This window comes from Heterodontus francisci, chromosome 3 (assembly GCF_036365525.1).
Source record: "Heterodontus francisci isolate sHetFra1 chromosome 3, sHetFra1.hap1, whole genome shotgun sequence".
Taxonomy (NCBI): Eukaryota; Metazoa; Chordata; class Chondrichthyes; order Heterodontiformes; family Heterodontidae; genus Heterodontus; species Heterodontus francisci.
In genome coordinates this window covers 37622561-37641110 of record NC_090373.1, presented here as the reverse complement: position 1 = coordinate 37641110, position 18550 = coordinate 37622561, and the positions used below count along the sequence as shown (strand labels likewise).

Sequence of the window (18550 nt, the reverse complement as noted above, 5' to 3'; positions counted from 1 at the left end):
CAATCAAATTCATAGTGATTTCAAAGTTAAATGCAAGTTTTGTAAATGTTTTCAAACACAGCTCACCCCCTAAAAGAGTTGCAATATGTTAAATGCCGAACCATTTGCCCTGGAAGAAAAGGGGAGGGGCTCATCTTACTAACTCCATGTGAGGCTGAATGGGTAGATGATGACTTTCTGCAATAGCATAAAACAAAGTTAATGGAAATAAGTAGAGGGAGAGATGTTAAACCAACTTTCAACTTGGTATCATCCATTTTACACCATCACATAAAGTCAAGATCTTGTTAAGACCAGGTGAGAAAGGGGTCTAGGCCTTCATCTGGTCTTACCATAACAGGGTTTAAGTTTAAACACGCCATGTTTTTAGCTCCCCCTTGATGAATCCTTGTTCACTCCTTTCCAATTATAAGGCAAAGAAACCAGTCCAAACAGGTTTAAAGAAGAAATGTTGAAATTTATTAAACTTTAAAACTCTAATTCAGTTAATGCCTATGGATACACAACATGCCCATGCTAGCATGCATACGCGATACACACATGCAGATAGAGACCGAAAGAGCAGAATAAAGTGGAAAAAATTTGAGGCAATTTTGATGTCAGTTCTTAGAGCTCACTGTAGTCCTTGATTGTAGGTAGATCTTGCTTTTCGTTGGGGCCCAGTATTCTTCTTAAACCTTGTTCGCTGTCGGAGACTTTTCTCTCTTGGGGTTCACGTGTCCTCATTGGATTTGGAGTTCCATGAGAAAGAGCTGGAGCAGACAGGCAAGGTCCTCTTCAGTCCAGGAGCATACTGCAGACTCTCAGTTCAAACTGTTTGTACAATTCAGAAAAACCAGATTGCCAAGCAGGTTAGTCAGCTGACCAGCAGGTGTGACCATGTCTGTTTGTGGATTCAGCCATCCCAGCAGTCATCCTGGAATTTGAGCTCCCCCACCTTCCATGTCTGATGCTCAAAGTCCATTGTGGGTTAAACTGGATAAGGAAAGTAACCCCTTTGTCTCCACAAACACAGTCTGTTAATATGCAAATGTCTTTCCAGCCAAGGGCCTGGTGATTATTTTTTAAACAAGTCCTTTCTTCACTTCGGAAACTGCTTTCAAATCAATGTACATATGACAAAATTAATATGCCTCATTCTTGGCAGGTGTGGGGTCTGCATGACAATCTATTCGATGTGCGAAAATAATCCATTACCTATCTTGTCAAAGCTGTTAACTTGTGAAACTAACAGTGTAATAGCAGATGGTAGAAGTAAAGAGCTATGCTAACTAACTTGAGTCTAAAGCAGACTGGATAGCTTTGCATTCTCTACGAGGTGATCCAGCAGGGAAAGTAACCCTGGCCTGCAGGTATCCTCACAAGAGACCAATGCAGCAACTTGTCAAACTACACTGACTGTCAGGGACTGTGTGTTCATTGCACCTTTGTACAAGGAAAAAAAAGGCAAAAGACTTTGCCTTATTGTTCAAGGGTGTTAAAAGTTTAGCATCTTTAGCAAAGCATGATAAAATCCAACTCAATTTCCTTTCCACCCAATTTTATTAGGCATAGAATAAGGACAAGAGAATCATGGAAACTCAGAAGTTCAGACTTGCGACCAGGTCCAGAATTGAGTTAAGAGTGTTAAAACAAATTGAATGGTTGGATGCACCCAAAGTAGATATTTTTCAATCAAATTACATACATGCAATGAGTGGAAAAATAGTAAACTTCTTCCCCTTTCAATTCTGAAGACTCAAGATATAACCATGACTATACATTCAATTTCTTGAACAACTTACATTTATATACTTATAGCAAGCATGAGGGTCACTGCAAACCTCTAAAAAAAAAACTGAAGTATGATTCAAGTCAGGCCAACATAGCCATGTGAAAAGCTAATTTTGCAGACAAAACATATCCTTCTATAGTTTTGTTTGGGAAAAATACTTGTAGCACATCCCAAAGCCATGAGTTTAAAATAAAACTTTCCAGCCTGTAGTCTCAGAATCAGGTATATTGCTCCCCAGCAAATCACCAGTCATCACAGTTGAACAAGGATTTCACAGATTTCTAAAGACACAGCCAGAACTGGACCATGTACTGAAAGCCATGGATTTAATTAGTACCACTTGTCCACTCAGAACAACTGAACCTAAATATTGGATTAAGTGTATGACAGATCAGACAGGGAAACTAGCCCTAGCTAGATGTGAAGCAGCAAAGATTAATGCCTGTGTTATAGACTCAAAGGCTGCCAACACCACAGAATCAGGTGCTGAGAGAAGGAGAAACTTAAACACATGATGAAAGCAAAAATGAAGATTACCGGCAGTCCTGAGAAGCAGTTTACGAAAAATTTACGAGTGAGAAGCAAACAGAACAAGTTCAGCAGATAACTTTTCCAAGAAGTGCTCTTCCAGGATGGTGAGGACAGTCTCTCTATGCAAACCTTGGAGCCAAATGTGGCTTATCTTCATGGGAAAAATGCACCAAGAATGTAAAATTTGAACCATCCAAGCAATATCGAGTTAATATGATTGCTGTACTGCCGTACACATTTAGTCTAATTTCAAAATCCAGAGTAAATTTATTACAATTATAATTCCATCTCCTTGATTTTCATTTCATTTCCTCACCATGAAATATTTACTGAACTCTTACTTATAAAACAATGCAATCAAGCACAATCCATTTAAACTATTCTTTGTCAAAACCCTTACAAAAAACTAGCTTTTGTAAACCACAATGCATCTCCAGATATTTCATACAATGTGGACATAACAAAGTTATATTTTTTAGTCAAACAAAATATTCGATGTAAACATCTACAGGGTTCATTATTTATTCTTACATGATCAAAACAGCTGAATTCAGTACATTTACAATAAACAAAAAGCAATGGAATTTGTTGTAAGAAAATTATATATACAAAGTACATTTCTCCATTTGTATCTACAGCAGAATTTGTGCAACAACCCATGTTAGTGTATTAAAAATACATTGTTAATCTAAAAACAATATATCTACATGTAGCTTACATGTCATCCGACAACTGCAATGCACAAATCTGCATTGATTTAAACGATCAATAAAATAAAGATTTGATTTACATGGTTGGCCCTGTTCATTAGTTTGTGCACATTCTTGGTCTCTGCACCATGCAAAATCTGAATGATTATTAAAGTATACATGATATTAAACAGTGTTGTGCTTGCCATGTGAGTGTTTTGCTTTGCTGACTGATTCTCCAATTAGTTTTGGACACTCACGCATCCCCTTTGCAATTTGGTCACATTTCATAATTAGATCATAGTTGATTTTTTCAGTTACAATACTATCTTGCTTGTAGTTAGGATGATCAGCAACAAACTTCCTTAACCAACATGCTGCAGTCATCAGCTCCCCTGTAACAAATAGGAGCATTCTTGAGTTTTCAAATATTTAAAAAGCTTTAGTATATAATTTCACTGCAAGTATTGATTACTTCTAGACTCTTTAGCCCATTCTGTTGTAAAGTAAATGTTTTGTGATCAAGTTTTCTTGCAGACAAAATTTAATATGAAGTTGGTCAAAAAGCACAGAAGCAGTAAAGTTTTAAAAACACACAGACACACACAGGCACCAATCTGAATTCACAGATAAGACTGAGTTGCGATGGAAGAGCAGCGCAATTCTGGACTCTTTCATACAGCCATGCTGAAAGCCAGGTGATGTGGAAAGATGAGTTGCCTAGCATGCCAGGTGACTGGCAGCCTCAAAATATTTAAACATAGTCCATTGTTGGCTGTGTTTCCATGTCGTGATGTTAATATTGCAAGACTTCAAAGCTGCATTTAATGTACCTTTAGTTTCATCCACCCAGCTCTGTTGCGATATCTGGACAGTAGCTCACCAAAAAGCCAGCTCTGCTAATTCTATAAAATCAGGCATGCAAACATATCCAGATAAACGCATCTGGACCTTTTGATCATGGTCTTAATTCCAGGTATGGTACACCAATAGAATAACCAAATGTTAATTTAACAATTAAGTTACAACTTTACCTGAAGCTCGCTTTCTGATCAGTTTGAGGTACTTTAAAATGCTGCACCGCGTATCCACATCTACTTCCATGTTTTCAAGGTAACTGTTTATGATTGGGATTAAACCTGGAAAAACTCCTTCCTGCAAGATAAAAATCAGAAATGGAGTCACACAAAATTTCAGTCAAATACAAGTTCAACTGTGAAGGGAAGTTGCATTCAAAAAGGTGCTATATAAATGCAAATTTATTTTAAATAATAGTGAACACATTTTGGCAAAAGAGGTTACTGAAAATGCTTTGTAATATTGCTAATTTACATAATCTAGATGCATTTGATGAACAGTTAAGAGCAATACTGCAGGATATTTTGCAATGTGTCAGTTCCTTTTAACTATGACGATGTGACTTTAAAAGAATGGATCAATTTGATCCCATATGCACTTGAAAAAGACAAAGTGACTCCTGACAACGCAGCCCAGCGCTGATGTCATCAGTGCGTTCCCAGCTTTGCACATGTGCAGAATGGACTCTTGCTGTCAGAATGGTGCTGTGCATGCACAGCTTGCATCAGCACCTGGCTTGCTGTGACTAATTCGTGCATATGCATGAAAACATTATTCCATACTGCAACGTCTGCTCGCCATTTGCTTCCCACCTCGCCGTTTCAACTCATCTACCTGTGGGCCACTTCTCCCCCCTCTTCACCCCCACAACCTGTTGGCCACTCACTCCCTGCCTCGCCAATTCTCCCCCCTCTGCTCCCCGCTCCCTCCCGTGATCACTGTCTCTCTTCCCCGCACAGAGGAAGCGGGAGAGGGAGATGGAGAGGGAGACACACACACAAGATGGGGAGGCGAGAGAGATTGTGAGCGGGAGGGAGCGAGGAACAGAAGTGGGGGAGCAGAAGTGGCGACGCAGGAAGCAAGTGGCGAGCAGATGGGCGTGTGAGGCAGTGGCGAAGAGAAGCGTGGGAGCAGGATACTGTTGGGGGCGGGATGAAGGGGACATTCACAGCCACTGGGGATTGGAGTTTCATTTGTTTTTGTGATAAATTGAGCAGCGCCATCTTTACTACTGCCAGCTGCCAAAAACATCGCTGACAGTGACATTTCAGTGCATGAGGCTGCATTTCTGCATGTGCAAGTACTCCGCCACCTAGTGGTCTCATTGTCAGCAAACCCAGCCTGAAAAAAGCACCCAGCAGAAACTATCCCCCTTAGTCTTAAATGATCACTATGAGTCAGACAGGAGGAACACAAGTAGACCATTCAGCCCCTTGGGCCTATGAACCATAGAAAAATTACAGCACAGAAGGAGGCCATTCAGCCCATTGCATCAGCGCCAGCTGAAAAAGCTAGCCGCCCTATCTAATCGCACCTTCCTGCTGAAGCCTTGCAGGTTACAGAACTTCAGGTGCATGTCCAGGTACCTTTTAAACGAGTTGAGGGTTTCTGCCTCCACCACTGTTCCCGCCAGCAAATTCCAGACACCCATCACCCTCTGTGTGAAAAAGTTTTTCCTCATGTCCCCTCTAATCCTTCTTCCAATCACCTTAAATCAGTGCCCCTTGGTAATTGACCACTCTGCGAGGGGAAACAGGTCCTTCCTGTCTACTCTATTTAGGTCCCTCATAATTTTGTACACTTCAATTAAGTCACCCCTCAGCCTCCTCTGTTCTAAAGAAAATAACCCTGGATGATCCAATCTTTCCTCATAGCTGCAACTTTCAAGCCCTGGAAACATTCTTTTAAATCTCCTCTGTACTCTCTCCAGAGCAGTTATGTCCTTCCTCTAATGTGGGGACCAGAACTGTAAGCAATACTCCAGCTGTGGCCTAACCAGCGTTTTATACAGTTCCAGAATTACATCTCTGCTTTTGTATTTTATACCTCGGCCAATAAAGGAAAGCATTCCATATGCCTTCTTCACCACTCGATCCAGCTGGGACCTGTGGACATGCACTCCAAGGTCTCTCACTTCCTCTACCCCTCTCAATATCCTCTTGTTTATTGTGTATTCCCTGGCTTTGTTCGCCCTCCCCAAATGCATTAACTCACACTTCTCTGGATTGAATTCCATTTGCCACTTTTCCACCCACTCAATCAAATCATTGTCATCATTCTGGAGTCTACGGCTATCCTCTTCACTATCAACTACACTGACCAGTTTACCATGCAGGACCTTGTCAAATGCCTTACTAAAATCCATGTAGACCACATCCACTGCATTACCCTCATCAATCCTCCTTGTTACTTCCTCAAAAAACTCAATCAAGTTAATAAGACATGACCTTCCCTTAACAAATCCATGCTGACTATCCCTGATTAATCCAGGTCTTTCTAAGTGGCAGTTTATCCTGTCTCTCAGAATTGATTCTAATAATTTACCCACCACTGAGGTCAGACTGACTGGCCTACAATTATTTGGCCTATCCCTCGCACCCTTTTTAAACAATGATATAATGTTCACAGACCTCCAATCCTCTGGCACCAGACCCATATCCAGTGAGGATTTGAAGATGATCCTCAGTGCATCTGCTATTTCCTCCTGGTTTCCTTTAACAACCTGGGGTGCAAGCCATCCGGCCCTGGCGATTTATCCACTTTCAAGTATGTCAGACCCTCTAGTACTTACCCTCTCATTATGCTCATCATATCTAATATTTCACACTCCTCCTCTTTTACTACAATGTCTGCATCATTCCTCTTCTTTGTGCCACCACTCAATTAGATCATGGCTGATCTGCACCTCAACTCCATTTTCCGACCGCTGCTCCATGTCCCTTGATACCCTTACCCAACAAAAAAAATCTCAGTCCAATTGTCCTACCAACCATAGCCTTCTGAGGCAAGAGTTCCAAATTTCTACTACCCTTTGTGTGAAAGAAGTGCTTCATGATTTCACTACTGAATGGCTCAGCTCTAATTTAATGTCGCCTTGTTCTCAATTCTCCCACTAGTGGAAATTGTTTCTCTGTATCTGCCCTATTAAAATTCTTTTAACATTTAAGTTCCTTGGTCACATCAAGCTTCAATCTCCTATACCAAAAGGAACAGAAGCTAAGTTTATTCAACTTGTCCTCAATTTAACTTTCTGAGTCCCAGTATCATTTGAGTGAATCTGCATTATATTCCTTCCAAGGACAGCATATCCTTCCTAAAATGCAGTGCCCAAAACTGAATGCAATAGTAGTGTCTGATCAAGGCTGAAGCACAACTTCCTATTTGTATTCTAGCCCCCTTGAGATATAGGCCAAAATTCCATTAGCCTTTTAGATTGCTTTTTGCACCAGTCTCCTGGCTTTTATTGAGTTTATGTGCTCGGACTTCCAAATCGCTCTGTTCCTCTACCTTCCCTAATTTCTCACCTGGCTAGAAAATAATTCCAATTTACCCCACTTGCTCACAATGAACTCCATTGCCTATGGCTTTGCATACTAATATGTCCCTTTACAACCTCCTGCTCCAATCTGCAATACTTACTGTCCCTTCAACAAGAGGTCATTTGGAAACCTCCCTAGACAATTCTATTCCTTCATCCAAGTCTTTGATAAATTTGGTCAAAAATTGATGCCCCAGAACAAATTCCAGGGACCACCACTTGTCACATCCAGCTAAGAGTACATATTTTGTCTCCACTCTGTCTCCTACCTCCCAACCAATTTCCAACCTGTGACAAAGGGTACCTCCAATTCTGTGCATTTTTTCTAATAGTCTCATGTAGAAATTACTGAGTATCTATATGGACTTCCAGAAGGCAAATAAGGGAGAGACAATGGAGTTTTTATTAGCAACCTCAAAATTTAACTAGATTATTCAGACGTATCTTACCCTAATCAAAGCCATGCTGATACTCTGATCAGCTCATTTGTTCAAGTGCTCAGTCACTCTATCCCTAATGACAGATTCTAGTAGCTTTCCCACAACAGACATTAAGCTAATAGGCCCGACCTTGCTATATGTTTTCAAACTTAATGTCAAACTATCATGTTATGGCCACTGTTTGCAGGATGCTGCCTTACTGTCAGATTAATTACTTCTGGCTCATTACTCATTATTAAATCTAGTATGGCCTGAAACATTGTTTCAGCAAACTATTCCGGATACATTCTATAAATTCATTGGATTTACAACTTTAGCTGTTTTGCATCTCCTAGAAAATTAAAATATCCCATTAGAACTGCTTTGCTTTTACAACATGCTTCTTTGATCTCCATCTTTATAAACCCTGCTACTAAATCACTGTTGTCAGGAGGTCTGTATATAACTCACCAGAGTCTTGCATCCTACAGTTTCTTAACTCTACAGAGTGTTTCCATTGCCACATCCTTACTGATATCCTTCATTTCAACTGCTGCAATACTGCCTTTTAGCAATATTGCTATTCCTCCTCCTTTCCATATCCTTTCTAAAGACCTTAGAGACTGGAATATTAAGGTTCCATTTGTACTCAGCTTTTAGCCAGGTCTTCAATAGCTTGAGTTGAATCTGTATTTTTATTTCACTTGGGAGGGATGTGCAAAATTCAATGAGAAAAGAAAAATATTCACTGTAGAAACCCCCATTTCCTGAAAGCAGCATGCTGTTACGGCACACAACACATTTTTCAGAATTTAGATTAACTGTTTCTCAAGTGGAGGAGTTGGAACTTTTATCTCTTCTACCTAATCACTCTTTCGCTGTACCCCATTTGTATTCCTGTGCAAAGTTCAAGAGTTTGTTCAGAGAATGGGAATAATGATCAGCAATGCTCCTCTCAAACCAGGTCTTATTTATCTATATACGAAAAATAATTGCAGTACTTAAAAAAGGAAATTTCCTTCAGCTTGCAAGAAAATCTCAAGGCAGTCAAGGATTTCAAACAACACCCTGCCAGACAGTGGAAACAGTAATGTCAGAATATATCAAATGATAGATTACTAAGTTTTCTTGTTCTATGAATGTGGTTCAACCCCCACATATAAGCAATGTGGAACAAGAACCATACTCTGGGCTAGATCCTCAATTCTTACCTAAAATAAAAAATAAAAAAAAGATTTGGGGGCAGTGGAATGAAGAAATTATGTCTTTACAAAAACATGAAACCATAAGCTTGTGTAGTTTGGGTTTCAGAGTACAAAGCTGTATTTAAATTACTTTCTCAACTGCACCATTTCTACAAACAGTGATTCCCAACAATGCAGCTGGCCACTGACGTCAGACTGCACCAAGGTGCGCACATGCGCAGACGGGTTCCTGCTCTCTGCGCATGCGCTGCGTTCTTACTTGCCAGGACTTGTTAGCGCATGCGCCGATGACGTCATCGCGTGACGTGTGCATGTTCGGGCAACGCGTCTGGTTGGCCTCTGCGCATGCGCTTTACGCGTACAGCAATGCTGCGTTCGTGTGATTATTTGAGCAGCGCCATCTTTAGTCCTGGCAGCTGCCTGAAGTCACGGACTGTGACGTTATACTGGCACATGCTGCATTTGCGCATGTGCCACTGCAATGCCTCCTAGTGGTAGCATCGTCAGCAAACGCAGCCTTCTGCAAATGATAGGTGAGTGACACAAGGAGCATTTACACCTACCTTTCCATTAATGATTGTGTCTATGCTCATTAATGTATACTCTTCAGTATCCAAATCAATGCCATTTTGTGTACAAGCACAGCCATCAACAACAGGGTTTCCAGCTAGAATGACAAAGCCATGATTTTTTAAAAATGCAGCGTGTTCATAATTAGTGTCAACTGAAAAATAAATATGGCTTTATGACAGATTTAAACACAAGTCAAAATATTGTTCAAACTGAAGAAAGTAGTGTAGCATACTAGTGGAAGCCCAAGATAAGCACGCACAGACAAACAGCTCCTTGTTCATTGTTTTAGCTTCTCGGTTTACTGATGGTGCTTTTCTTTAGAAGCCCAAATATCTTGCACAAGTTGGTTCAATGGAGATATTATGAGTTACATCAGTTAGGTAACTCATTTAGTATATTCAATCCACCAAATCTAGTTTGCGTTACTTCTATAAGCATTTATGAGTTGTTCTGCTCCTATCCATTCATAATGGGGCATTTCAGATAAAATAACTGATGGAATTTTATAGTTTGTTCCTCCCTAGCAGTAGTTATGTGCACAGCATTATCTTCCAATAACTTGTTTAAAAAAAAACCAAATAAATGAGAAACATAGTTCTTAGAAGGCTTGTTGATGGGCTGCCTGACTCTTCATCAGCCAAAAGCTGCATTATAGGAACTAATCTGACTTTTGTAATGTGCAAGAAACTTACTTTTAGCTTGTATATTCCAATATATGATGTTTTAAACAAAATACTTTGGGTGACTTCTGGAAATTATTAGATTGCTGAATTGAAACCCATTAAGGTTCCTAATTTTTACCTTTGTAAATGTCCTTCCTAAAGTAGAACATTCCTTGGCATACAGCATCACGCTTTTGAGCCACAATCAAGTTCTCATCCACCTAATCCAGTAAAAATATGTACCAGTTAGATTTTTAACATTTATGTACTGTTTAAAGCAAAAATGATTTTAAAGCGTTTTCTGATTAAAATCAATATAAAATATCAAGCAACTTGGCAAGTTCTATGTCTGCAATTGTATCTCCACTACACTATATTCCACCAATGAATCTATAACTTCAGGTATGTGCATAAATAAATCAGTTAGATTGTGAACAGGTCAAAAAGTTTTGATATAATGCCTACTCTTCAATTTCACAAGGGCAAACTAAAAGTTAAAAAAAAAATTCAAAAAGATTGAGGCAAATTAGCTGGTCTAGGAATGATTTGACAGTTTTGCTGAATACTAACATTTTTGGTGAATCGGTCACAAAACAGAATATAGCAGCTTATGATTTTGGTTCACCAATTCAAAATATTGGCTTGGAGTTTGCTAGTTTGCGCTGTTTTTTTCCCAGCACCATTCACCTGAAATTGGCCAAACCAAGACAAAAGACTGTGTAATTTTAAGTGCAAATTGAATCCAGTGCTATTAGAGTTTGTGTTTAAAATTTAAAAGAAATCATGCTGGATTCCAACTCTGCCTCACCCCAAGATTCAATCACTTGTGAGTTTCTGCTAATTGCTCCTGATTGCAGGTCTTCAAGGCAAATGAAAGTTAAGCTTTTTGGGGCGCAGGACAATAACACATTTTAAAAGTAAGTTAAAAATATTTAAAAAGTTAAGAAGCTGACTACTGTACACCAATGTAATTGTTAAATGGTTCTCGATAGTTTCTTTGGAATCATTTTCAGTTTAAAATCAGGTTGCTGACAGGTGGTGGACTAGATACTGATTAAAAAAGAAATATTTTCGTGATAAAACCATTTTCAGCTGCTTTAATCAAACTGCACCAGGTTACTACACTTGAATATAAAGAACTTTTTAAAGCAATATTTTAAAATTAGTTTTAAAACACTGCCTGATTACATATGTTCATGGCAGATTTTATGTTCAGCGATATACAAATGCGTTTCGAGTGGAAACAAGAACACCTCAAAACTAGCTCAATTTTGGGTGCACCCAAATTGCTGATTCTGCTCAAAGCAGCAACGCTACCCCATTATCTTCACAAATGAGTATTACACCCATGTATGCAGATTTAACACTTATGCATTAGGTGGTAGAAGGAGACAACTGTAATAAGGATATCTCTCTGACCCTGTCGGCTTGATGAACAGCAAGAAGTTTGTTGATTAACAGATAAGTCACGCTTGCATAAGAAAAAGGCCTGCAACCCGATGAAAGGTCACAGACCTAAACTGTTAACTGTTTCTCTGTCCCCAGATGCTACAAAACTTGTTATTTAGAGCATACTCTCGATTTTAGATTTCGAGCATCCGTAGTATTTTGCTTTTGTGTCTGCATGAGAAAATGTTGATTAACTTGGCATTTAAACTTTTATATCCTTAAAGCAATGCTTCTAGCATCACTACGTTGGGACAGGGAGCATAGGGACAGGCATAGGCCATTTAGCCCCTCAAACCTGTTCCACCAACGAGATCACACTGATCTTAATGGAACACCATTTGCCCCATATCCCTTAATGCCTTTAGTCAACAAAAATCTATCACTCAATTTAAAATGAATAATTATCGCAGTGTCAAGTGTTGCTTGCAGAACAGTGTTCCAATATTCTACCACCCTTGACATGTACAAGTATTTCCAAATATCAATCCTGAAACATCTGCCTCTAATTTTTAAGCTTATGCCCCCATGTCCTAGATTCCTCAACTGCAGAAAGTTTCTCCCAATCAATCCTCAGTTCTCCTTAATACCTTGAAAATTATGATCAAATCACTCCTTAATCTTCTAAATTCCAGGGAGTACAACCAGCTTGTGCAAAAGCAAAATACTGCAGATGCTGGAAATCAGAAATAAAAACAGAAAATGAGAGAAAAGGCTGATGAACGGTCACTGCTGCCTAACCTGCTGAGCATTTCCAGTATTTTCTATTTCAGAGTTTGTTTAATCTCTCCTTGTAATTTAACTCTTGGAGTCCAGGCATCATTCTGGCAAATCTATGTTGCACTGCCTCCAAAGCCAATATATCCTACCTAAGGTGTGATGCCCTGAACTGAACACAGTACCACCACGGGTGGTCTAACTAGAGCTTTGTATAGCCGTTCTAGTCCTCCATTTGCCTTTTTGATTACTTTCTATACCTCTCCATGACATTTTAATGATGTATATAGAGCCCCAAACCTCTTTGGACCTCCACTGCTTCCAATTCACCATTTTAGGTCCAAAGTGGATTATCTCTCACTTGCCTAGACTGAAATGCATTTGCTAGTTTTGTATCTTTTATTTTTATATATTTTTTATTTTAGAGATACAGCACTGAAATAGGCCCTTCGGCCCACCGAGTCTGTGCTGACCAACAACCACCCATATATACTAACACTACAGTAATCCCATATTCCCTACCACCTACCTACACTAGGGGCAATTTACAAAGCCAATTTACCTATCACCTGCAAGTCTTTGGCTGTGGGAGGAAACCGGAGCACCCGGCGAAAACCCACAAGGTCACAGGGAGAACTTGCAAACTCCGCACAGGCAGTACCCAGAATCGAACCTGGGTCCCTGGAGCTGTGAGGCTGCGGTGCTAACCACTGTGCCGCCCCGATCAAAATCTTTGTAATAAAAGCAAAATACTGCAGATGCTGGAAATCCGAAATAAAAACAAGAAATGCTGGAAATACTCAGCAGGTCTGGTAGCATCTGTGGAGAAAGAAGCAGAGTTAATGTTTCAGGCCAGTGACCCTTCATCAGAACTGGCAAATATTAGAAATGTGAAAGGTTTTAAGCAAGTAAAGCGGGGGTAGGGCAAGAGATAACAAAGGAGGTGTAGATAGGACAAGGTCACAGAATAGCTGACCAGAAGATCATGGAGCAAAGGCAAACAATGTGTTAATGGCACGTTGAAAGACAAAGCATTAGTACAGATAGGCTGTTAACGGACTGAAAATTGAACAGCTGCAAGTACAAACATGAAAAAAAAAGTGGATAAGCAAACTGAACGAACTAAGATGAAATAAAACAAAACCAAAAAAAATTATAAAAAAGAATAACTAAAAATAAAAGTAAAATGGGGGGCCCCATCATGCTCTGAAATTATTGAACTCATTGTTCAGTCCGGCAGGCTGTACTGTCACCCAGTCTGCGTTTGGTCTTCCCAATGTAGAGGAGACCACATTGTGAGCAGCAAATACAGTATACTACATTGAAAGAAGTACAAGTAAATCGCTGCTTCACTTGAAAGGTGTGTTTGGGCCTGGGATAGTGAGGAGAGAGGAGGTAAATGGGCAGGTATTACACCTCCTGTGATTGCAGGGAAAGGAGCTGTGGGAAGGGGATGAGGTGGTGGGGGCAATGGAGGAGTGGACCAGGGTGTCGCGGAGGAAACGATCCCTTCGGAATGCTGACAGGGGAAGGGAGGGGAAGATGCGTTTGGTAGTAGCATCACGCTGGAGGTGGCAGAAATGGCAGAGGATGATGGGATGGAAAGTGAGGACAAGTGGAACCCTGTCGCGGTTCTGGGAGGGAGGGGAAGGGGTGAGTGTATAGGTGCGGGAAATGGGCCAGACACAGTTGAGGGCCCTGTCAACCACAGTGGGGGGAATCCTCGGTTGAGGAAAAAGGAAGACATATCAGAAGTGCTGTCATGGAAGGTAGCATCATCAGAGCAGCTGCGTCGGAGATGGAGAAACTGGGAGAATGGAATGGAGTCCTTACAGGAGGCAGGGTGTGAAGAAGCGTAGTCAAGGTAGCTGTGGGAGTCGGTGGGCTTATAATGGATATTAGTAGACCGTCTATCCCCAGAGATGGAGACAGAGAAGTCGAGGAAGGGAAGGGAAGTGTCAGAGATGAACCATGTAAAGGTGAGAGAAAAGGGTGGAAATTAGAAGCAAAGTTGATAAAAGTTTTCCAGTGCGGGGCGGGAGCAGGAAACGGCACCGATACAGTCATCAATGTACCGGGAAAAAAAAGAGTTGGGGGAGGGGGCCGGAGTAGGACTGGAACAAGGAATGTTCAACATATCCCACAAAAAGACAGGCACAACTAGGATCCATGCGGGTACCCATAGCACCTTCTACTTGAAGGAAGTGAGTGGAGTTGAAGGAGAAGTTGTTCAATGTGAGAACAAGTTCAGCCAGGCAAAGGAGGGTGGCAGTGGATGGGAACTGATTGGGCCTCTGTTCACGGAAGAAGTGGAGAGCCCTCAAACCGTCCTGGTGGGGGATGGAGGTGTAGAGAGATTGGACGTCCATAGTGAAGAGGCAGCGGTTGGGGCCAGGAAACTGGAAATTGTCAAAAAGATGTAGGGTGTCAGAAGAGACACAGATTTAGGTGGGAAGAGACTGGACCAGCGGAGAAAAAAAAAAAGTCAAGATAGGAAGAAATAAGTTCAGTGGGGCAGGAGCAGGCTGACACAATGGGTCTGCCGGGACAGCCCTGTTTGTGGATTTTGGGAAGGAGGTAGAAGCGGGCTGTCTGGGGTTGCGGGCCTATGAGGTTGGAAGTTGTAGAGGGAAGATCTCCAAAGGAGATGAGGTCAGTGACAGTCCTGTGGACAGTAGTTTGATGTTCAGTGGTGGGGTCATGGGCCAGGGGGAGGTAGGAAGAAGTGTCTGAGAGTTGGCGCTGAGCCTCTGCAAGGTAGAGGTCAGTACGCCATACAACAACAGCACCGCCCTTGTCTGCAGGTTTGATGACCATGTCGGGGTTAGACCTGAGAGATCGGAGTACCCCAAATTCAGAGGGGGACAGGTTAGAGTGAGTGAGAGGGGCAGAGAAATTGAGATGACCAATGACTCGCTGACAGTGTTCAATGAAAAGATCGAGCAGGTAAGAGGCCAGGGGGAGGGGTCCAGGTAGACGGAGAATACTGGAGGTGGGTGAATGGGTCTACTGATCGGGGGGCGGGGAAAAAAAAGAAGACTTTTGGTCAAAGAAGTGAGCCCGGAGGCGAAGGCAACGGAAGAAGAGCTCAATCTCACGTCATATATTTTTGTAATGTTATGCTTCCATCTACACTGCTTACAATGCCATTTATCTTTGTGTCATTGACAAACTTAGATGGGTTAGGGAGCCACATATCAGGGCGGCACAGCGGCTAGCACCGCAGCCTCACAGCTTCAGCGACCCGGGTTCGGTTCTGGGTACTGCCTACGCGGAGTTTGCAAGTTCTCCCTGTGACCGCGTGGGTTTCCACCGGGTGCTCCCGTTTCCTCCCACAGCCAAAGACTTGCAGGTTGATAGATAAATTGGCCATTGTAAATTGCCCCTAGTGTAGGTAGGTGGTCAGAGAATTGAGGGAAGGTGGGGATGTGGTAGGGAATATGGGATTAATGTAGGATTAGTATAAATGAGTGGTTGATGGTTGGCACAGACTCGGTGGGCCGAAGGGCCTCTTTCAGTGCTTATCTCTCTATGACTCTATATCCAAGTCACTAATGAACACAACGAATAGTTAAGGCCCACAGAGATCCCTGTGGGATGCAATGAGTCACATCCTGCCAATTGGAGTGCCTACTCAGTCTCCAGCCACTCAACCAATTTCCTAATCAGGTCAATAATTTGCTCTCAATTCCATGAGCTTCAACTTCAGCTAACAGTCTCTTATGAAGGACAGAGGGAGAACAGTTCCATAAACAGAGGTGAATCATCAACCTTTCTCAGTACAATTAAAGAAATGAGGGGTTCAGCCACAAAGATCAAGCCAAGTTCAATCCCTAAGGATGCAAGAAGGATGGTGCTACAACTGACTTCAGGTATCCCTAGATTTAGGAGAAGCAAATGACGCAGATTGTCCACTGCTGCTCACTACGCAGCAACCTCTTCAAGTTTGAATGCATGGATGTCAAATGAGCCCTGAAGACTTCAGCGAACTGCTGTCCAATTTGTATAAGGTATTAACCACTTTGAGTACAACGATACAGTCTCCTCACAAAGGCTCAAAGTTCTTTTTTTTTTTAAAATGAATATTTAAATTAACCAAACTTGTGATGCCAAAAAAAATTACCCAGAAATAAAAAGTTTTCAAATTGAGAGCTGACACTCAAGTCACTTTTGATAATATCCAGCAAATGACGGTAGCCGAGCACTACAAAACAGTTCCAGGTGGAATTCTTGCACTAGTGCTGCAATAATGTGATTGTAAAAATTGCATCGTAAGTTAACATTGATTGAGTTAACACTGTCCTGTTCAAAAGTAGATACTAGGACAGCTGCTAAACACTCTAAATGAAAGTCCAGAAATATTTTTTTCCTGCTGCTTAAATCCCATGATCGGCAGAAAACACCAGAGAGTTTTGAACAGCAAAACTGAACGTCATAGTTGGCATATTTGCTCTGAACCTAAATTAGCAACTATTTAGATAGCAGATGGTTATGACAGATGTTGCGACAGGTTCCCAATTACTGTGGTTCTAAAGCCTTCTGTTGGAGATATGCCAGTGTCCTCTACCAAGTAGTACTGCTCTGCTCACACTAATAAATCAAGAAACAGTAGTGCCAGCAGAGATCAGCATCCTTCTGTGCTCCGGCAATTTATAACAAGTTGGGAAAAGCTATGGAGCCTATTCAATTGTGCAGTGGATATTAAAATAGAATAATCTTGCAAAAACATTTCCCTCATTCTAATGAAAGCACTACCTTCTTAAAACAGCCAACTTTGCCTTCTCCAACCTCACCAACAATAAGTGAAAGGAGCTCATGGACTATTTGGTTACAAAGATTAAGACCATCCATTTGGCTGCCTCTGCTGCTTTCCTCCTTTGCCCTAGCCCATGGGGACAAACTTCCTCAAAGGCTCCACCTGCCTTACCCCTGAATTCACATCTTTCTCCAACTTCTATGTCCCCTCACCCTCTTCAAACACGTCAATGAGACCTACCTCTTCCTCTGTTCCTACTAAACGGACGACCCAACTTCCCTTTCTGGCTCCCACATTAGCTCAGATTAACAGTTCTCACCCCTCTGGTACTGTTCCTCTCTCCTTCAAATCTGCCATCAAACCTCTCAAAAAAAAAAACTCCTAACACCTGTCTTGCAAACTGCCACCAAATTTCCAAACTCCCTTTCCCTTCCAAAGTCCTTGAGCATGTTGCCACCTCCCAAATCCATGGCCATCTTTCTAGGAATTTCATGCTCGAATCCCTCCAAACAGGTTTTTGCCCCGCCATAATGTCAAAACAGCTCTTAAAAGTTACAAATGACATTCTAGTACACTGATAAAGGTAAATGGTCCCTCTGCGCCTTGTCTGCAGCCTTTAACACAGTTGACCATGAAATTCTGTTCCAACACCTAGCCATCATCGTCCAGCTGGGGGTGACTGCACCTGCCTGGTTCCATTGTTATCCATCTAGTCGCAGCTACAGAATCATCTGCAATGGTTTTTCCTCCTGTTCCTGCATTTGCCTCCAGCGTCCCTCAAGGATCTGTCCTTGGTCCCCTCCTATTTCTCATCTACATGCTGCCACTCAGCAACATCATCCGAAAACAGAGCGTCAGTTTCCACATATATCTTGGAACCACGCAGTTCTACCTCACCTCCACCTCTCGACCCTTCCACTTTCTAAATTGTCAGACTGTTTGTTCAACATCCAGTACTGGATGAGTAGAAATTTCCTCCAATTAAATACTGGGAGGACAGAAGCCACCATCTTTAGTCCAGTCACAAACTCTTGCCACCAACTCCATCCCTCTCCCTGGCAATGGCCTTGAGGGTAAACCAGACGGAGATTACTACCACAAAACTGCACCATCACTAAAACTGCCTATTGCCACCTCTAACGTTGCCCAAGTCCCTCTTACCTCAGTTTATCTGCTGCTGAAACCTCATCCATGCCTTTGTCACCTCTAGACTTAACTATTCCAATGCACTCCTGGCTGGAATCCCTAATTCTACCCTCTGCAAACTTCAGATCATTCAAAATTCTGCTGCCATATTCTACCTAACACCAAATCTTGCTTTCCCATCTCCCCTGTGCATGCGGAACTATATGGGTGCCTGGTTAAGAAACGCTCCAATTTTA

General features: G+C 41.6%; 1 protein-coding gene across 3 annotated transcripts in view; it reads right to left on the bottom strand.

Annotated features, from left to right (window-relative positions):
- Positions 1-436: 436 nt before the first annotated feature.
- The window catches only part of gclc (glutamate-cysteine ligase, catalytic subunit), a 99894-nt gene continuing 81780 nt past the window's right edge, over positions 437-18550 (bottom strand). For all 3 annotated transcript variants that reach the window (XM_068021291.1, XM_068021273.1, XM_068021282.1), the window contains 4 exons: positions 10389-10470; positions 9578-9681; positions 4029-4149; positions 437-3389 (listed from right to left, as the gene is read on the bottom strand). In XM_068021291.1, coding sequence (XP_067877392.1) covers positions 3181-3389; positions 4029-4149; positions 9578-9681; positions 10389-10470 — 516 coding nt within the window. In that variant the 3' untranslated portion in view covers positions 437-3180. The remainder of the gene's footprint in view (positions 3390-4028; positions 4150-9577; positions 9682-10388; positions 10471-18550) is intronic.